At 39.8% G+C, this 21,377-nt stretch overlaps 1 protein-coding gene across 7 annotated transcripts in view; it reads right to left on the reverse strand.

Moving 5' to 3' along the window:
* Positions 1-1,727: 1,727 nt before the first annotated feature.
* Positions 1,728-21,377, reverse strand: part of CHD1L (chromodomain helicase DNA binding protein 1 like) — a 63,080-nt gene continuing 43,430 nt past the window's right edge. For 4 of the 7 annotated variants that reach the window (XM_001497170.7, XM_070268410.1, XM_070268409.1 and 1 more), the window contains 8 exons: positions 20,355-20,503; positions 19,350-19,513; positions 18,591-18,796; positions 17,378-17,476; positions 7,797-7,867; positions 5,693-5,807; positions 4,824-4,932; positions 1,728-3,899 (listed from right to left, as the gene is read on the reverse strand). In XM_001497170.7, the coding sequence (XP_001497220.5) occupies positions 3,839-3,899; positions 4,824-4,932; positions 5,693-5,807; positions 7,797-7,867; positions 17,378-17,476; positions 18,591-18,796; positions 19,350-19,513; positions 20,355-20,503 (974 nt within the window). In that variant the 3' untranslated portion in view covers positions 1,728-3,838. Of the gene's footprint in view, positions 3,900-4,823; positions 4,933-5,692; positions 5,808-7,796; positions 7,868-14,811; positions 14,876-17,377; positions 17,477-18,590; positions 18,797-19,349; positions 19,514-20,354; positions 20,504-21,377 lie in introns of those variants that run through there. The other 3 variants (XR_011439269.1, XR_002808109.2, XM_070268411.1) reach the window with 3 other exon arrangements.

Genomic DNA, 21,377 nt, shown 5'->3' on the forward strand with positions numbered 1-21,377 from the left:
TTGTTTTGTTTTGTTTTTGAGGAAGATTAGCCCTGAGCTAACATCTGCTACCAATCCTCCTCATTTTGCTGAGGAATGCTGGGCCTGAGCTAACATCTTCTTCTACTTTATATGTGGGACGCCTGCCACGGCATGGCTTGATAAGCAGTGTGTATGTCCGCACCCGTGATCTGAACCAGCGAACCCCAGGCCACTGAAGCAGAATGTGCAAACTTAACCGCTGCATCACGGGGCTGGCCACAAATTTTTGTTTTTTAAGCCAACCAGTCTGTGGTCTTTTATTATGGTAGCCCTAGCAAAATAATACACTGGGTAAAAAGAAGATTGTGACAAAAAAAATTGTGCAAAGATGATAGAAGACAAGCTCCTGGAAATTACTTTGTCATAGAAGAGTATCTTGTCACAGAAGCCAAGGCAAGAGTGTTTCAAGAAGTGGGAAGCAGTCAACAGTGTTGAACTCTGCTGAGAAGTCAAGATGAGAACTGAAAACTGTTCTCTGGACTTAGTGACTTAGAGGATATTGGTATTCTTAAGACAGACTCTCTTGATGAAGTGATAGTGCAGAAAGTCAGAATGATGTAGCTTAGAGAGAGAGTGGGAGGTGGAGAAATGAAAACAGTGATTATGGACAACTCTTTTGAGGTTTGGCTGTGACAGGGGAGGGAATGAGGAATTTTTAATGGGAGAGACATGACCTTGTCTAAAAGTCAACAGAAACGTTCTAATCTAAAGGAAAAAATTGAAGATATGAGGAGTAGTTAGTAGAATAACACTCTTGAGAAGGTAGAGATGTGGGAGGGTTGAGCTTTTTAACATAAGGGTAGGAAAGGATAGAGGACTGGTTGCTCATCTTCTGGTGGTGAAGGTATTAGGTTGTTAAGGAGTCTTTGTTCTAAAAAGAAATCTCAGTTCAACTTTGCTTTATAACTAGTCATTTCCTCTCACATTCTGGTGTTTGGTTGGCTGGCTGTCTATTTTCCGTCCAGTTGTGAGTCTTCACCTTAATGCCATTGGTATTTTACTGAGAGTTGGGAGAAGCTTCAAAGAGCAGTTGCTAGTCAGATACTATAAAATGACAAGTTTCCTTTCATATTCTCAAGTTTTATGTTTAAGTACTTAAGCCATCTGGAGTTTATGATATGTGCAGGAAGTCTAATACTTTTCCCAAATTGCTAGCCATTTATTCTCATACCATTTCAATTCAATATTTGAGTATCTACTAATTGCTCTGTGTGATATGAAAAATTAATGAGAAATCTTTCTTAAAAACCTTAGTATTTAGGCAAGGGTTAAGTAAATATACCAATGAATATAATAGGAGGTGCAACAAATTAAGTGCCATAAAGCCAACTATCATTAATGGTTAAAGCACAGAGATTATGTCTTTCTGGATTCTTAAAAAAGACCAGATTTGATAGGGGACAATAGGGGGTTGCAGGTAGGAGAAGGGGTTTAGAGGAGAAAGGCAGTCCAGGGAGAGGTACCAGCACGAGCAAAGGCCCAATGAGAAACTGTGGGATATCTTTGAGAAATAAGGTAGAATACAGTGGAAGGTAGGCAATGCTAGAGTGAGTTTATAATTCAGTTAGTAGACAGCAAAACACAGGCCACACAATGGCCTAGAGATGGTCTGGGGCTCTAAAATGGCTGACTCAAGCTATCCTTGAAAAGGGTTAATTAACTTAATGGAATGTAGTTTAGATTGACTGGACAAAAAATTAAACAAGTTATAACCATATTACAAAGTAAAGTTTATTAAAAATCAAGAAAACATGTAAGATTGTGTGTGTGTGTGTGTGTGTGTGTGTATATATATATATATGTATAAGTTTCAACAGACAAGTTCTTCACTATCTCAATAAGCAGGGTTTTTATATTGGTGTTTAGGGCACAAACTTCTTCACAAAAGCTCATCAGTGAATAAAATCTTGTATTGTCCTCTTGACTCCACTGTAGCCTCCTCAGAGGGGAGGGCTGCTGTGGAAGTAACAGAACAAAAACTCCTCGGGATAAAGTGAATAGGTAGCTTCTCTCATTCTTCTTTCCCAGAGAATGACAGTCCTTGAATGGGAAGGGTGACAGGATTATAAAAGATATGAACGACTAGAGAGATACAGTAGGGCAGTGTTTCTTGACTCTGAAGAGCTAAGAGAGGTAGACAAGGAAAGTGGGAGGCTGTTACCAACAGGTGACCCTGCGTTTAAGGGAGAATGTGCTATGTGAGTTTTCTGATCTCCTTCTGGGTTGTTTTGTTTAGCTGACCAGGAAACAGATTCACGGCCCAGGGCCTCCACTCAGAGGAAAGCCCATGTGGCTGGAGCACGGGGGACAGAGAGGCCCTTCTCTCCTCAAAAACACCGAGCCCCTGAAAAAGTCAGCTGTGCTCCCCTTGGGAGTGAGTTCCCTGCTCTGAGGCTTCTCTCAGATGTTCAGAAACACCCACAGCAAGCCCTATGCTCCCTGTTGTCAGAAGTGAGTACGGCTTTTCAGGAGGGTACGCAGCTTTGGACAACCAAGTCTTCTTGGCATTTGCTGATATCCCACCTCTCTGGACTTTGGCTGCTTTTGAAGGCACGGCAACTTACCTGTGCATTACGTTAGGTTTCACTACCTTTTCCCTTTTTGGAGTTCCAATTCTGCTTCTAGTTGTAGGAGAGACTTAAGATGCTAATCAAGAGGTTAAAGTTATTATAATAACCTATGTATAGAGGCCTGGTGCTAAGAGTAGCAGATAGGAGCCAGTAAAAATGAAAGTAAGAAGTCTTAGGGGAAAAAATTAAGGAATCATGACTTTAGGGTCTAACAGTGTTTCAACACAGATGCTAAATTGTTGAAGGGTGAGGTGCTGGGGAGGGAGTCAAACAGAACAGTACAATCCAGGTGCTAAAGGTACCGCCTTCCTTAGAAGGTCATGGTCTGGGCTCTGAGTCCACCAGTAAGTAGTCAAGTTCCCTGAATCAATGGCCTAGGGCTGAGGCTTCTGAAGAGGCCTCCAAAGCACTCCAGGTGTGGAGGGCCTCAAAGCAGCAGAAATCAGGCTGGTTGAGGATGGTTGGCCAAGACTGAAACTTCACGTACAAAAGGGTGAAAAGCCACAGCTTACATAGTGTCTCCCCCCATGACTCCTTCTCTGGAGGTCCTCAGCCCACTGCCCTCCCCAATCTGACATTCTCTGTCAGCTTCGTGCTATTTCCACGATTGCCTAATTTCTTGCGGCCAAACTGTACTGGGCGGGAAGGGGAAAGGAGATCTGGTTTCTCTAAAGTCACATCTGACAGCCCTCTAGGCCAATGTGTATTCTTCTAGATCTTGATGCTGAGCAGTGCAAAAAGAACGGCAGGACAGGCTCCAGTTGTCTGGATGAGGACTTTCACTTCTCAGCCTCTGCCCCTCAGAGCACTGTCTTTTCAAGGCATGAATTGGCCGAAGGTGCTTCCTTCTCCCAGAGCCACCCTGGTCTCCTGTTACCTTTCATTTCTTCTTAATCTATATAGCCTTCCCCTCTCCAAAGAAATCAGTCTGATAGGCAGGAAAGAAAGCAATGAAACCATTAGAGATAGAAAAATTATTATGCAAATAGCTATGCAAACTGGGACCCTGGCAAGCTGCCAAAAGACTTCCCTGAATAAGTTGTACGTCCCTGTATTACAGGTACCAAATCAGAGTAACACATCCAGGAGAACAAAATGAGAATTCAAAAAACGGCATCTTAGAGGTCCACCCGATCCTGAGACCTTTCTGAAATACTCTATTACAGTGGCTCTGAGCAAGTCTCTTCTTAGCTGCTTGCTGAAGGCTGAAGCCGATGCTGGACCGACTGCAAAGGCACCAGCTGTCCTTAGGAGGAATGTGAGGACTGTGAAGGAAAAACAGCAGCCTTGCTTCTAGGAAAGTAATATCTGATAAGGACGGTCAAGGATTATATGTCATCACTTTAAAATCAGCTTTCCTAAAACTACTAGTTCTCTGGTTTAGCAATAAGTGAAATAACCACTCCAGAAATAGCATGCCTTAATTCCCTGTCACCATATCACAAATCCTTCCAGTATTGCTAGCAATTATTATTGCTACTGTTATCTGATGTACTACAACTCTTTTGAAACTGCTTGAATTGTGCAAGCATATAAAATAATGACTTCTCTGCTAAGTTCTTACAGTGATTAAAATGTCTTGCAAACCACCACTGAATGAATGAATTTCAATAAGTATCTAAAGTAAAAAGATGGGAATTTCTGTATGATTATAGCATTTGGGGGTCAATTCAGCTTCTTCTAGTGATTTTGGTTTCAGTGTAACAGTTCAAACAATGCTAACTTCTACAGCAAGGAGGTCATTAGAAGAAAATATTAGTCTAGCAAAACTAAATTAAACCCTAATGGACAAAATGAATTTCACACTGCTCTTTAAGAATACATTCAGAAAGGTTCAGATATAAAATAGTTTACTTGTTAGTTTGGTTAATTATTTATTTTAGTGAACAGAGCGAAGCCCTTTGAATTAGGACTTGGTCCAGAGGCCTGAAGGATCTCTAGAGAAGTGCTGTAAAAAGATTCAGTATGTTATCAAATGACAATTATTCAATTAATTCCCCCCTTCATATGTCTTTTAATCTAGCTGTTGGCACCCAGAAATGCTTGGGTCTATTTATCTCCTTGGATATACAAGTTAGAAAGTGCTTCTTAGTTTTTGTCTCATTGAAGAGGGGCAGAGTGAAAATGTGGCAGAAGAGGACTTGGCCTTGAACTAAATAGTGACACCAGAAAATGCAAGACATCTTTCCTTTCGGGCTGGGAGGGCCCACCATTAGGATAACAAAAGGATACATGTAAGTTGGGATGCCTTTTGCAGCCAAGTGTTTCCGAATAAGTCGCTCAGTACCATACCAGTTAAAATCTTTCGTGGCGTGTCCAATGCGTGGAAGATGGACACTTGCTGTTAAAAAAAAAAAAAAGAATACATCATGATGCCTTCATTTATCAAAAATTGATTCGGTATAATACATGCATAGGAGAAAATAATCTATATTCTCTGAGTCACTTTATGGTTTTCAACGGACAAAATGTATACGATCATGGAGTATCCCACTCAAAGCATACGATTACGTCAAAAATATTCTGGGGAGGGATTCTAACAGGGAAAACTTAAATAATTCTACCAAACACAAGGATCTATAGGCTCTGGAAATAAACAGGTACAATGGAAATAGAATACGATCGATGGTTGAGATGTAATTAAAATAAGCAAAGATTCTTTTAACAAGTCAATCAGTTCAACAAACTCTGAGACACACCTTTGGAAACAAAACTCAACTCTGGTTTTTGGCAGAGAACTGTCTGCTAATGTGGACTGTGACTCTCCGAGAAGGGATATGATAAACAGTAATTCCCAACTGTACGAGACCAGTGTACTCTCTTTCTGGTCCTCTGCTTCCTCCTCTGTAAAATCATGATACAAATACCCTAGTGGGTGCAGATGGTCCCCAGAGATAATAGATGCAGAAGTGATCTGGAAAGGAAAAAGGGCTTTACAGATACAGGAGGATGAGGTGGTTCCATCTGTGGTCTCATACAAGGGCTCACTTTTACCGTGTATATCAAATGGGATCTTGACATTTCTCACTTCCCTTTAAAAATCACATCACGTATTGGAAACAGAAATTCATTTACTTCTGAGCACAAATGGAAGAGCTTACCTTTCTTTTTCTTTGCTGCTAAAAATATCTTCTTCAGGCCTTCTTCTAGGGCTGCCATCTTAATGCCAGACAGGACGTTGAAGCGATCACGATGCTGAGCCACAATCAAGGCCAACTAGGAGAACAGTCATTAAACAGTCGACATGACATGAGATGGCTACACTGTCACCTAAGTGACCAGCCCATGGAGTGGTGCAGGCAGTCCCCCGACGGGCACAGCCCTTTATGGGTCACTCAGGCTTAGCTCCATCTCTTTTGAATGCTCTGCTGTAACAGCCATGTTCTGCCCAATCTGACTTCTCACCCCATCATAACTGTTTTATTTGGTGGTTTCTTTATATAAGGTTTTCTTCCTCTTTTGAAGATGCATTAAAACTTGAGTCCGAAACATGCTATCCTTTCTAAATGTTCTAGAGGGCAAAGAATGTTTCAGAATCTTAGGAGCACAAAGAACATTAGAGGTCCTTGCTCTCCAGCCCACTAGCTGACGCTCAAGTCAGCACCACAACCCCCAGGATAAGCAGTCATTCGACCTCTGTTCAAACAAATCCTGTGAGGACAAAACGCCAAATAACCAGCCCTCTGCCCTAACCTAAGTGGGGTGGAGCTGGAGAGTGTGGCAAGGGAACATCTGAGGCTGACATCATTAGTCACATCACAGTCATGGTGTTTACTCACCATCAACACTAGAGTCACTGGATTCAGAGCTGCTTATGCATAACCACTGTGTCATTCTCTTTTTTTAGCATTTGAGAAATGACTCAATGAATGAACAAGCAGGAACCACTCTGTTGTTAGCCATGCGGGCCACTAACCTCAAGACGACATGCTCTCTTTCAGCAGGGTTTCTAAATTTCTTCTTTTCTAAGTCAATAAGATTTGGCTTGAAATTTGAATATGAATTCAGGCCTTGGAGAAAGCTATGTAGGTGTGGTAAATAAACCATCTCAGAGGAATTCCAAATGACAGGCAAGTGGGAGACACTTAAGATGCAAAAGGAGAGTTGTAATGCAGGCAGAGGAAATATGAATTGGTTCCTCTCCTCTGCTTATGGTTGGCTAGAAAACATGATCTTTCATAGAACTTTTCATGTAATAAATGATAAAATCCTTAGCATTTTGTCATGCTCTCTTATTCATTCAGTAAATGTTTACTGAGTATTTCCTATGAGCCAGTACCGCATGAAGTATTGAGGATAAAAGAAATGAGTCTGAGCACTCGGGAGGAGCCTGCCGTCTAGGTCAGTGCAGGGGGAACAAGCAAGTAGAGGACAGCACTCCAGGAGGTGTGATGGACTGAGGCATGGGGTTGGGGGTGGGGGGCAGATTGGCTGCTGCAGTGGAGACGAGGCCCAACCTGCTTATTATGGGCTGAACTGTGCCCCCCAAAATTCGTATGTTGAAGCCCTAACCCCTATTAGTTCAGAATGTGACTGGAGGTAGGGCCTTTAAAGAAGCGATTATTTTAAAATGCGGCCATTAGGGTGGGGCCTAACCCAATGTGACTGGTGTCATTATAAGAAGAAATGTGGACACTCAGAGAGATACCAGGGATGCATGCGCACAGAGGAAAGACCACGTGAGGACAGAGAGAGAAGGCGACTATCTATGAGCCAAGGAGAGAGGCCTCAGAGGAAACCAACCCTGCTGGCACCTTAATCTTGGATGTGTAGCCCCCAGAACTGTGAGAAAATAATTTGTTTTGTGTGTGTGAGGAAGATTGGCCCTGAGCTAACATCTGTAGCCAATCTTCCTCTTTTTGCTTCAGGAAGAGAGGCCCCAAGCTAACATCTGTGCCAATCCTCCTCTTTTTTTGTATGTGGGACACTGCCACAGCATGGCTTGATGAGCGGTGTGCAGGTCAGCGCCCAGGATTTGAACCGATGAACCCCGGGCTGCTGAAGTGGAGTGTGTGAACTTAACCACTATGCCACTGGGCCAGCCCCCATAAATTTGTTTTTTAAACCACCCAGTCTGTGGTATCTTGTTATGGCAGCCCCAGCAAACTAATACACTGTTAGGCCAGAGGGAGCAGAGAGGTTTCAAGAGGAGGTTAATATGAGCCAACCTTTAGTTCTAATAAGAGATGTGGTTTTTTTACTTACCAAATCTTGCCCTTTGTTTCTTGACTCTTTATCATCAACAGGAAATAAAAGGACACCTCCCAAACTCAAATCTAAGGTAAAGTAAAAAGGAGCAACAGAAAGAACATCAAGTTTACTATGGACTGAGATCCCTCAACAGGGACTACTCTGGGTCCTCCTTACACCTTGCCTTTTCCATATCCACTTGGGTTTCAAACCCACCTTTCCTCACTTTCCTGGCCTCAGTCGCTGCCTTAGCCAGTGACTTGATGCACTCAATTTTTTTTTTTGCTCAATTTTTATTTTTAAATGTTTAATTGTTGTAAAATACATGTAACATCAAATTTACTATCTTAACTGTTTTTAGTGTACAGTTCAGTAGTCTTAAGTACATTCACACTATTGTGTAATTGATCTCCACAACTCTTTTCATCTTGCAAAACTGAAACTCTATAACCATTAAACAATATCTCCCCATTCCTGCTACAACTACCATTCTACCTTCTGTCTCTATGAATTTGACTATTGTAGTTACTTCATATAGGTGCAATCATACAGTACTTGTCCTTTTGTGATTGGCTTATTTCACTTAGCATAGTGTCCTCAAGGTTCCTCCACGTTGTAGCATGTATTAGAATTTTCTTCCTTTGTAAGGCTGAATAAAATTCTATTATATTTATATATTTATACTACATTTTGTTTATCCATTCATTCATCAAGGGACACTTGCTTCCACCTTTTGGCCATTGTGCATAATGCTGACATGAACATGGGTGTACAAACATCTGCTCGAGTTCCTGCTTTCAATTCTTTTGGGTATATACCCATAAGTGGGATTGCTGGATCATATAGTAATTTTATTTTAATTTTTTGAGGAAACGCCATATTGTTTTCCACAGTAGCAACACCATTTGACAGTCCCACTGTCAGTGTACAAGTGTTCCAATTTCTCCACATCCTTACCAACATCTGTTCTTGTTTTTTCTTTATTAAGATATAATTGACAGCATTGTGTAAGTTTAAGGCATACAGCACATTGATTTGACACATTTATATTGCAATATGATTGCCACTATAGCACTAGCTAACATCTCAATCATGTCATGTTAATTATCATTTTTTCCAGTGGTGGGAACAATTAAGATCTAGTCTCTTAGCAACTTTAAGGTTTATGATACAAGTTTTCTTGTCTGTGGTTCTTGTACTGTGTATTAGATCTCCAAGATTCGTTTATCTACTAGTTCCAAGTAGATAGTTGCAAGTTGCATGTACCCTTAAATATCTCCCCCATTCCCCCACCCCTCAGGCCCAGTAACCACCATTCCACTCTGTTTTTTCGAGTTTGGTTTTTTCAGATTCCACATATAAGGGATATCACACAGCATCTGTGTTTCCCCGTCTGACTTATCTCACTTAGCAAAATGTCCTCAAGGTACATTCATGTTGTCACAAACAGTAGAATTTCCTTTTCTCTCATGGCTAAATAGTATTCCATTGTGTATACATACCACATTGTCTTTATCCATTCATCTGTTGACAGACACTTAGGTTGTTTTCATATTTTGGCTATTGTGAAATGCTGAAATCAACATGGGAGTACATATATCTCTTTGATAACCTGATTTCATTTCCTTTAGATATATATCCAGAAGCGGGATTGCTGGATCATATGGTAGTTCTATTTTCAACTTTTTGAGGATCATCCATATTGTTCTCCATAGTATGCTGAACAAGTTTACAATCCCACCAACAGTGTACAAGGGTTCCCTTTTCTCCACATCCTTGCCAACACTTGTTAGCTCTTGTCTTCTTGATGATAGCCATTCTAACAGGTGGGAGGTGATATCTCATTGTGGTTTTGAGTTCTATTTCCCTGATTATTAGTGACGTTAAGCATCTTTTCATGTACCAGTTGGCCATTTGTATGTCTTCTTTGGAAAAATGTCTATTCAGTTCCCTTGTTCATTCTTTAATCAGATTGTTAAAAAGATCAGATTGTGGGGGGTTTTTTCTTATTGAGTTGTCTCAGTTCTTTTCAAATGTAGTATATTAACCCCTTATCCAATATATGGTTTGCAAATATTCTTTCCCATTCTGTAGGTTGCCTTTTGATTTTGTTGTTTCTTTTGCAGTGCAGAAGCTTTTAATCTTGATGTAGTCCCACTTGTTGCTTTTTCCTTTGTTGTTTGTGCTTTTGGTTTCATATCCAAAAAATCACTGCCAAGACCAATATCGATGAGCTTCTTCCCTATATTTTCTAGGAGTTCTATGGTATCAGCTCTTAGTTTAACTCTTTGATCCATTTTGAGTTAATTTTTATGTGTAGTATAAAATAGGAGTCCAATTTCATTTTTCTGCATGCAGTTATCCAGTTTTCCCAACACATTTGCTGAAGAGACTATTCTTTCACCATTGGATGTTCTTAGCTCCTTATCAAATACTAGTTGTCAGTGTATGCAGTTTAATTCTTGGCTTTCTATTCGGTTCCATTGGTCTATGTGTCTATATTTAGCCAGTACCATACTGTTTTAATTACTATAGCTTTGGAGCACAGTTTAAAATCAGGAAGTGTGATGCCTCTGGCTTTTCTCTTCTTTTTCATGACTGCTTTGATTATTTGGGGTCTATTGTGATTCTGTATACATTTCAGGATTGTTTTTTCTATTTCTCTGAAAAATGCCATTGGAATTTTGATAGGGATCACATTGAATCCATTGATGGCTTTGGGTAATATGGACATTTTAACAATATTAACTCTTCTGATCCATGAACATGGGATGTCCTTCAAATTGTGTTTTCTTTGATTTTTTTTCAACAAAGTTTTGCAGTTTTCATTGTCTAGATCTTTCATCTCCTTGATTGAACTTATTTCTGGGTATTTTGTTGTATCTGATGTTATTGTGAATGGGATAGTTTTGTTTCTTTTTCAGATATTTCATTGTTAGTGTATAGAAAAGCAACTGATTCCTGTGTAATGATTTTATATCCTACAACTTTACTGAATTCATTGATTAGATCCAACAGGTTTTTAGTTGAAATTTTGGGATTTTTCTATAAGATCATATCAACCGCAAATAATGACAATTTTCCCTTCTTCTCCTTTCTGATTTGAATGCCCTTTAATTTCTTTGTCTTGCCTGATTGTTGTAGTTCGAACTTCCAGCACTATGTTGAATGAGAGTGGTGAGAGTGGGCACCTTTGTCTTGTTCCTGATCTTAGAGGAAAAGCTTCCAATTTTTCTGTATTGAATATAATGTGAGCTGTGGGTATCATATAAGGACTTTATTATGCTGAAGTATGTTCTTCATATACCTATTCTGTTGAGGGTTTTTATTACCAGTATTCTGTTAAATGCTTTTTCTGCCTCTATTAAGAGAATCATGTGATTTTTATCTTTCATTCTATTAATGGGGTGCAAAACCTTTGTTGATCTGCGTATGTTGAACAATCCCTGCATCCCAAGGAGAACTCTCACTTGGTCATGGTGTGTAATCTCTTTAATGAGTTCTTGAATTCGGTTTGCTAATATGTTTGAGACTTTTTGCATCTATGTTCATCAGGAATATTGGTCTACAGCCTTCTTGTAGTGTTCTTATCTGGCTTTAGTATCAGGGTAATACTGGTCTTATAGAAAGAGTTTCGAAGTGTTCCCTCCTCCTCAATGTTTTGGGAAGAATTTGAGAAGGATTAGTATTAATTCTTTAAATGTTTGGTAGAATTTGCCCATGAAGCTATCTAGTCCTGAGTTTTTCTGTGTTGGGAGGTTTTTAATTACTGAATCAATCTCCTTACTCATTACTGGTTTGTTCAGACCTTGTTTCTTCCTGGTTCAGTCTTGGTAGGTTGTATGACTCTACAAATTTATCCATTTCTTCTAGGTTATGTAATCTGTTGATGTATAATTGTTCATAATGGTCTCTCATGAGCCTATGTATTTTTGTAGTGTCAGTTTAATTTCTCCTATTTCATTTCTGATTTTGAGTCCTCTTTTTTCTTACTCTTGCTAAAGGTTTGTCAATTTCTTTCTTTTTTTTTTAAAACTAGCTCTTAGTTTCACTGATCTTTTTCTGTTTTTCTGATCTCTATATCATTTATCTCAGCTCTGGTATTTATTTCCTTCTTCCTTCTGCTAACTTTGCGCTTAATTTGCTCCTTTTTCTAGTTCCTTGAGTTGTAAAGTTACATTGTTTGAGAACTTTCTAATTTCTTATATGCATTTATCACTATAAACCCCCCTCTCAGATCTGCTTTTGCAGCATCCCTTAAGTTTTGGTATGTTGTATTTCATTTTCATTTGTTCTGAGGGTTTCTTTGGTTTCCCTTTAGATTTCTTCTTTGACCCATTAGTTGTTCAGAAGTGTGCTGTGTGCTATTTAGTTTTCAAATATTTGTAGGTTTTCCAGCTTTCCCCATGTTGTTGATTTCTAGTTTCATACCATTGTGGCCAGAAAAGATACTTGGTATGATTTCAATCCTCTTATTTTGCTATGACTTGTTTTGTGCCCTACTATATGACCTATCCTTGAAAATGTTCCATGTGCACTTGAGAAGAATGTGTACTTTGCTGCTGTTTGATGGAATGCTCTACAGATATCTATTAGGTTGATTTGGTGTAAGATGTGGTCCAAGCCCATAATTTCCTATAGATTTTCTGTCTGGATGATCTATCCATTACTGAAAGTGGGGTATAAAGTCCTCTACTATTACTGTGTTGTCTATTTCTCCCTTCACATCTGTTAATATTTGCTTAATATATATAGGTGATCCAATGTTGGATGCTCATAAACTATTGTTATATCTTCTTGATTGATGGATCCCTTTATCATTATATAATGACTTTCCTTGTCTCTTGTTACCATTTTTGGCTTAAAGTCTATTTTATCTGATAAGTATAGCTACTCACACTTTCTTTTGGCTTCTACTTGCATGGAGGATCTTTTTCCATCCTTTCACTTTGAACCTGTGTGTGTCTTTAAGGCTCAGGTTGATCTCTTGTAGGCAGCAAATAGTTGGGTCTTTTTATCCATCCAGACACTCCATGCCTTTTGCTTGGTGAATTCAATCCATTTACATTTAGAGTAATTATTGACATATAAGTACTTACAAATGCCATGTTAATTGCTTTCTAGTTGTTTTGTAGTTCCAGTCTTTCTTTTTCCCTCTGTTTCTGTCTACCTTTGCAAATTGGTTATTTTCTGTGGTGGCAGGCTCTGCTTCCCCTTCTTCTCTTATGAATCTGCTCTAGGTTTTTGCTTTGCAGTTACCATGGGGCTTACCAAAAACATCTTATAGATAAAACAGTCCATTTTAAGCTGATAGCAACTTATGTCCAACCGCCTATAAAGGCTCCCCTTTTATATTATTGCTGTCACAATTTACTTCTTTTTATGTTGTATATTCATTAACAATTTATCACAGCTAGGTTATTTCTACTACTCTTTTCTTTTAACCCTTATACTATAGTTGAGTGCTTAACGCACCATAACTAAGATACAGTGACAGTTTTCTAAGTCTATTTTTCACCTTTACTCCTTTCAGCATCTTGCATAGGAGGTCTAGTGATGGTAAACTCTCTCATCTTTTGCCTGTCTGGAAGTCTTTATTTCTCCTTTACATCCGAAGGATAACTTTGCCAGATACAGTATTCTTGGTTGGCAATTTTTCTCTTTTAACACTTTGAAGATGTCATTCCACTTTCTCCTGGCCTATCAACTTTCTGCTGAGAAATCTGATAGCTTAATGGGGGTTCCCTTTTAGGTTATGTTCTTTTTTCCCCTGGCTTCCTTTAAGATTCTTTCTTTATCATTGATTTTTGACAATTTCATTACACTGTGCCTTGGGGAAGGTCTTTTTGCATTGACATAATAAGGTGACTTACTAGTTTCATGAACTTGTACGTCCAAGTCTTTCCCCAGTTTGGGAAAGTTCTCAGCTAATATTTCTTTAAATAAACTTTCTGCCCCCTTCTCCCTCTCTTCTCCTTCTGGAAGCCTGCTTATTCTGATATTTGTCTTTTTTATCCAATCCCATAGCTCATGTACGCTTTCTTCGCTCTTTTAAAAAAATCTCTATTCTTTCATCTCTTCTGTGTTATTTCAAAACTCCTATCTTCCAAGTCACTTATTCTTTCTTCCACATTGTTGGCCCTATTACAGCTGCTCTCTATTGCATTCTTCATCTCATTCATTGAATTCTTCAGCCCCAGAATTCTTTTTTTTTTTTTTATAATTTCATTCTCTTTGGAAAAGAACTCATTTTGTTCATATGTTTTATTCCAGATTTCAATGAATTGCCTTTCTGAGTTTTCTTGTAACTCAAATTTCTTCATAACTATTCTGAATTCTTTATCAGTTTAGATCACGATACTCTGTGCTTTTGAACTTGGTTGCTGGAGAACTGTCATTTTCTTGATTTTTCACATTCCTCATAGTTACGCGCTGGTGCTTTCACATTTGAAATAGCAGACATGTCTTTAACTCTGCTTGTTGCCTTCTGCAGAGGGGTGTTGTGTTCTATGGTATTGTTATTGTGAGGTGTACCTCCTCCACTCTTCTTGCTCTCTCTTGTGGCTAAATTTTAAGCTTTTGCGTCTTCTCTGGTTCTTACAATTCACCATGCTGGCTATTGGAAATCTCTCTTTTGCCTTCGAACAGTTGGAGCTATAGCTCAAGTTTGTAGTTTATTCCTTGCCCACCAACCATGGCCTGTTTTCTGAGTGTGCTCACACAGACACACTCAGAAGCCAGCAGCAGAGTCAAGGGAGGTGTGGGTTTAGCATTCAGGGCACTGGGGGTACCCGGGGGCCCAGTAAGGAGCTCCCCAGGGTTGGTATTCCCAGAGGCTCATGGGTGAACTTCCTCCTGAGCACAATCCCTTTGATGCTGTTTGAAATTCTTACCTGCCTCTTTCCCAGTATCCTTCCTCTCCCCAGTCATAGAGCTCTCACCTTAGTACCAGCACTCTGAGTGCTGGTGGAGACAAACGGGTTTCTCTAATTATGTCCTGCCTGGCCAGGACAGCTGGGTTCTCACTCACCACTTCCCTTTTCCTTGCAGGAGAGGCTGCCTTCACCAGATAAATCAGCTCTGTTCAGTGTTTCCTTGGGGTAAAGGGGACAGCACTGAGAAAGTTTCTCTTATCCTCCAAACCTCCACTGTGATCAAACTCATATCTTTTTCTTTTTCTCCAACAATATGTTGGAGTCTCCCTTTGGGAAGGCTAGACTTCTACAAGTTCTGTCTCAGGTGTGAGTAACTGCTCGGGTCAGCATTCACCTGATTTTTGCCTGATGGTGGCAAGAAGGAGTTTCACTAGCTCTGCAGCCCACATGGAGGTTTGTCTGTCTCTTACTGGCTGAGCTGGTGGGCAAGACTCCTCTTGGGTCCCTTGGAGTAAGGTGCTAGGTCCCCAAAGACCCACCAAGGTGCTTTTGTTTGTGTATGGATACCTAATTTGGTGATTAAAAAGGGGGATAAAAAGGAGTGATGTCTTACATTGCCACGAAGCCAGTGTCATGCCCTTCACTCCTGAATTTTTATGATCATCTAATTCAGTGCCCCTTAAATGTTACCTACAAAGTAATCCTGCAGGCATTGGAGAGTGAACGCAAAACCCAGAGGCATCTGGGGGGACAGGAAAGAGAGAGCGCTACGAAGTTAAAATTCCTTTAGAAGTCTTATGATTGTTTTAAACCATTCAAATATTGCATACTACTATATCTATATCTACTTGTATACCTGCCTCATCCAAATCAAATCAAACTGATGCTCTAGAAAAATGTGCTAAAATAATTCTATGGCTTTACATGCTTCAGTTTGAATCTTTTGTCCTCTTAAACCACCCTGCACACCCTAATCTCTTAAGTCATTCTAAAATACTGGCTCTGCTATGACATTCTTCTACTCAAATCTCCCAAATGATTAGTCACTACCCATTGGATAAGGTCCTGCTTAGAATGGCATCTCCCAGGACAAGCCATATAAAATCTTCCATAATCTGGCCCAAATCTCTCTTTAAAATATAACTCTACTCTATTCCTCAGCCTAAACCCTCTACTCTGGCTTGCCTGGCCTATGCACCATCCCCCAAACACATTCACTCTGTAACTGCCTGGGTCATTCAATACCCTGTACTGGGGATGGTAGGACTTGTGGGAATACTGAAAGAAAGAGATGCAAGTTAGGGATCCTCTTGCCATTTCTCTCCACCTGCTTAAATTCAACCCATCTTTCCAGGGCCAAGATAACATTCACCATCTCCATGAAGCCCTCTCTGGTAATTCTAGCCCACACTTTCATCTACCCTGCTCCCCTATTTCAATCCTTCTGAAGAAGAGTACTCACTCCCCTCTGTTTTCTTAGTGACCACTTATACCTTAACTGTGTGCACCCAGGGTTTAGTCTTCACACTGTCCTCAAAGTGTTCCAAGAGCATGTGACTGCCTTGGGGCAAATCCAATGGCCTTTTCCTAATTCTCATCCTGACTTCAGTGTTTGAAAATGCAGACCTTTTCTTGAAATCCTCTCCTCCCTTGTACCTCAAAATACTACACTCTCAAGGTTCTCTTATTTATCTGGCAATTTGTTCTGTCTCCCCTTCCTGCCTCTGCTCCTAAGCGGAGGTGTTTTCCATTTTCTGTTCTCTGTCTTCTCATTTCTCTGTCCTATGTCCCTCACAGTTTCAAACAAGGATCCAAATAGGGATTCCTCAGTCTGGATCTCTAGCTCTGACTTATCCTGAACTCTCTGCCTTTCCAATGGCCCAATCAATATCTAGATCTGGGTTAATTATTTTAACACATATTGAACCCTTCTTTCAGTAATCTGTTTTAGTAGAAAGAGAATTCACTCTAAGTCCTTACATCCCTTTCCACCATAGAGAACTGGGCAGAAGAATTAGGAAAAACCAATCTCTAAGAAATCTGAAGGGTCCTTCTCTCCTAGACAAGGTCCTTTGGCCTCTCAAGTCCCAAAGAAATGATCACAATAATTTTACTCCTCCTACCGCTTTTTGATTTCTGCACATAAAAGAAGGTACCCTTTCCCCTTCTCTATGCTGAGGGAGATCACTGTCCAGCCTCCCAAGTTTCCTAGCCCTGAACAGCTTTATTTCTGTCTCCAGCGAGTGTTGTACCCCAGCCTGTGGTTAACTTCCTAATCCTTCCCCTCAGCACCCAACCTGAGCTCTTGTTAGCATTCTAACGGTGTGTCTGATTTCTCTCCCACAGGTCTGACATTTTGGTGAGATATTCCCTTACAAAGGTGGGGTGAGTCAGGTAAACAATGAAATGACCTTCATGCCAATACTTTAAAATGCACGCAGAGATGGACATTTATCAAAATACTTGCACATTCATTATCCTAATTAGAGTCTCATGAGTAGGTGGAACAAATATTACTTACAAATTAGAAATGAGAAAACAGGCAGAAGGATGGCAAGGGACTGCCTCGAAGTCACATAAGTAGGTAACTGATGACAGAATTCAGAATCCAACCAGCTCTTCCAACTCCTTATCTAGTGCTTTTTAACCCACATGATGCCTGTCCTAAGTGTCCTCTCTTCTCTTATTCCAGCCCTAACCATTCTTTGCTTTGCTTCTTACCTTTCATTTTCCCAGCCAGCTCATATATTTTTCTTGGCTCAGCAGATCGTGTTTCCAGAGCTGTGAATAAACCACCTCGGCCCCAGCGGCCAGAATCATCTGAGAGAAGAAAAAGAAAATTTTTGTCTATGGGAGGAAAAGTCCAGTCCACGATTTAAAAAAATAATGGTACACCAAATAGACTTGCAGAAGAATGATTTTTCAAAGGGAAGAAAAAACTATCTAATCTCCTAGGAATATCACAGGTTGGACTTCTCAAATATGTTTAGGTTTTCTGGAATATACCTGGCCATCATAACAGGAAAGCATTAAAAAAAGGTGTGCTCTGAAAGAGCAAAATCTCTGTGGTACTCCTGTAATTCCTGGGACATGACTGAGGAAGGATGGATGGAAGATATAACAGAGAGAGCTGAAGCACTGGTAATACAACCGCACACAACTTTCATTGTAAAGATGAACAACAGGAAAGGTTAATGATGTATTCAAGTTGGCACTATCATAGCTGGTGAGCACCTTTTATTTCTGCTCATTCATTCAATCATTCTACAAATATTTGTTAGCATGTATTACTTGTCAGGCACTGTTCTCGGCACTAGGGTTATAGCAGGTGACAAAAAGAAAAAAATCCCATGAAGCTTATTTTCTAGCGTAATGAGATAGTCAAATAAACAAATACATACATAATATGTCAGGTGGTGATACGTGTAATAAAGTAAAATAAGGTAGGAAAGGGATAGAGAATAATAGAGGCATCTGTTTTATTTGAGGCAATCAGGGGAGACCTCTCTGAGACACAGACATTTGAACAATGCTTGATGTGGCTGTCAGGGAAAGAGGGTTCCAGGCAGAGGTGGTAAAAAGTGCAAAGGTCATGAGGGTGGAACATGACTGGAATTTTGCTTTTTCTCAGCGAATTCATTTATCTTATAGATGTTGCCTCCTTTCACCCTCTTAAAAACCTTGTGCAGAGAATAGGGCAGTGTTACCCCATTATACAGATAATGAAGTTGAGGTACAGGGAGGCTGGGTTACTCAGTCGGGTCAACAAGGGAGCCAAGGGTCAAACCCAAGTCTCCAAATTCTAAAGTCTACCTTTCTTAGGCTGCACTGCGCCCATCAAACACCCCTATGTCAGCGTTCTGCCACATCCTCCCCAGTTTTTGGCACCATAAAAATTGAGGAACCCACCCCAGGCCTGTACCACTTCTCCTACCTACGCAGTGCACGATGACAGCATCCTCTGCCCCAGCCTGTGGGTGGGTGACGTCACCACTAACATAGTTGATGGAGGTCGAGCCTGGGTCTTCATAATCCAGATGGACAGGGCTCTCATCTTCCCCATCCTCTAGGTCCTCTGGTTCGCTATCCTTGGAAGGCAGGCAGAAGGAGTGGTAACTGTTGGACTCCCACCAGGCCATCCTTCAACAGGCCAGAGAGAAAAGGAAATTAACCAGGCCTATCCCAATGTCCCTTGGAGCACATTTTGTACTGCTATTCACAAACAGTGTCAAGTGGAAATGCAATCAGAAGCTCACTTTGATTTGAGGTTTTCTGCCTATTTGTAAACAAACAAGTCCCATTGATTAGCTTAAATGCCACCTGACGTTACTTCAGTAATGAGCAGCCATCAGATGTCCCTGTTTTTAAGAATGTTACTAAAAGTTCAAGTAAACCACTCTTTGTCAGACAGCTACAATAAAATCTTAAAATTTTCTTGCTTCAACTGAATGCATCTTCTCTGCCTTAGGCACTCAGGACTTTTCACTTAAGTAGACTGACTGCTAAGGTTAAAGTTTAATCTTTAGAAAAGTATTCTATTACCAGTAGGAACTACTAGCTTTATAGAAGTTTTCTGGAATTTTAAAGTGATGTTCAACTGTGGACTCAGTATACAAGAACGATTCCTTTATCAATTGTGACCCTCATTTTTATTAACAATACAATCAATTAACACTTTTTTGATCACACATACTTTTTCTTATGTTCCTCTTCTTCCTTTTTCCTTTTCTTCTCCTCCATTAGTCTCTTTCTGTTGGCTGCTGCTTCTTGTCTTCTCTTCCTCCTGTCCTCCAGCTCTTCTGGGCTCAGAATTCGCTTCCTCTTGGTAGAGCCCTCCACAAGGCCTGGGATGAGAACCTGTAGGAAGAATAAGATCTATAATCAGGAAGGTTGGGGACAGCCAGTTCCTTCATGAGTTTCATTTGTTCCTAAACACAATCTGTATGGAAGCAACATGCTGAATATTTCATAAAACACTGCATCTCCAAGACACCTTGCATGGTAGGAAGTGGTGGCAAGACATTTCAATTTACTGTTCATATTATGTATCTCATATGCATGGTGACTAGGATATTGTGCTCTAAAATCAAGCAAAGCACTGACGTGCTTGGTACACAATATGCCATTTTAATTAATTTCATTAGAAAAAAGGTACTTCAGAAAACTAACATTTTTTTAATTGAAAGTATGCCCAGCAGGATGCCATTTTAGGTTTAACCATTTTTAATGGAAATCCTCCTACAATGTATTACATAATTCTTTCTTAAACAGAATATTTCAACATGATGATTATCTTAATGACAGCTGGAATTTAACAAGCACATACTAAGTGCCAAATACTGTGGCTATTACATATTGTTTATGACTGCCATCTGCTTGCGTGCTATAGGGTTACAATTATTAGCAGCAAAGTATGGTATTTTGGTGATAATACAGTGATCTCTTCAGGATGTCCTAGATTGACACGGCTGCTTTCAAGTGCATTAAATGGTAAAATACTCTTCCCTTGTTAACATTTTTTCTGCCAACCTTTTACATAGTTTTTATACTATGTATAAAAAGTACAGTGAATTATATATACATTTCAACAAATACTTACATACTTATTTCTTAATAAATCACTCCAGAATCATTTTTGGTTCTCTTAGGATGAGAGTTTGGAAAAATTTATTCTTTTACATAAATCAATAGTTCTTACACTGCCTTTATTTCGGAGTAACCGGCCCTCTTGACTAGTTTCCTCCAGAAGGGTTTTCTGAAGAGTTACCAGTTGCTTAAATGATTGTCTATCTTCTTTACTAGGCTCCTTAGAATAATCTTTACCTTCAAATAAGTACATATGGTTTTCTAAGAACATAAAACACAAAAGAGAAATGTTAGATACTAAAGAAAAATGGATTAATTCTATTCAAAGCAATAACCAGGGCAAACAGCCTGTATTCCACATGGGCTAAGACTATCTTGTGAAGAAGGTGTTGCATTTCTGATCCCACTGACACTGATGGGTTTGGGATCCACATGGGGATCTCACACATTTACTTTTCAAAGGACAGAGCACGGCTAAAGCCTTTTCGGTCCCTCTCTAAACCGTCTGGGAGTCTCTGCTGGATATTCCACCCTGTGGAGTCTTGGATCACTCATTCATTGCACACTATCCCTCAGTATAAATCTCACTGACAGTAAGATCACCTAGTTAAAGGTAACTGAGAACATACTTCTTTATTCCAAACACACTTTTAATACTCAACTCTTTCCCTGCTTCTCTGTAATATTAAAGGAACAAGCGGCAAATCTGAGAAAATGAGAATCACAAAAATAATCCCTTAGATTTACAATATTTTTTACAGATCTCATGAAGCATCTTCATGAGCCTCACCACAATCCTAATATAACTAAGCCCACTTAAGAAAGAGAAAACTGAGGCTCAAACAGGGATTAAGGGACTCTCCAATGCTCACGAGTAATAAATGAAGAAGGCAGGATTTTCTGACTTTAAGGCCCGTGTGCTCTTTTCAGTATATTACTGTATATAGAAGGAGGGAGAGATAACAGGCCAGCAAATAATGATTACAGTAATGACAATAGTGTAACCTTGTAAAGCATTTTCTGCTATTAGAGTACTTTCAAGTCTATTATCACATTTGATTTTTGCAACTATTTAAAAAGCAAAGCAGACAATAACAGCACCATTTTACAGATGAGGACACAAAGGCTCAAAAAA

The sequence above is a fragment of the Equus caballus genome, chromosome 5, assembly GCF_041296265.1.
Source record: "Equus caballus isolate H_3958 breed thoroughbred chromosome 5, TB-T2T, whole genome shotgun sequence".
Taxonomy (NCBI): Eukaryota; Metazoa; Chordata; class Mammalia; order Perissodactyla; family Equidae; genus Equus; species Equus caballus.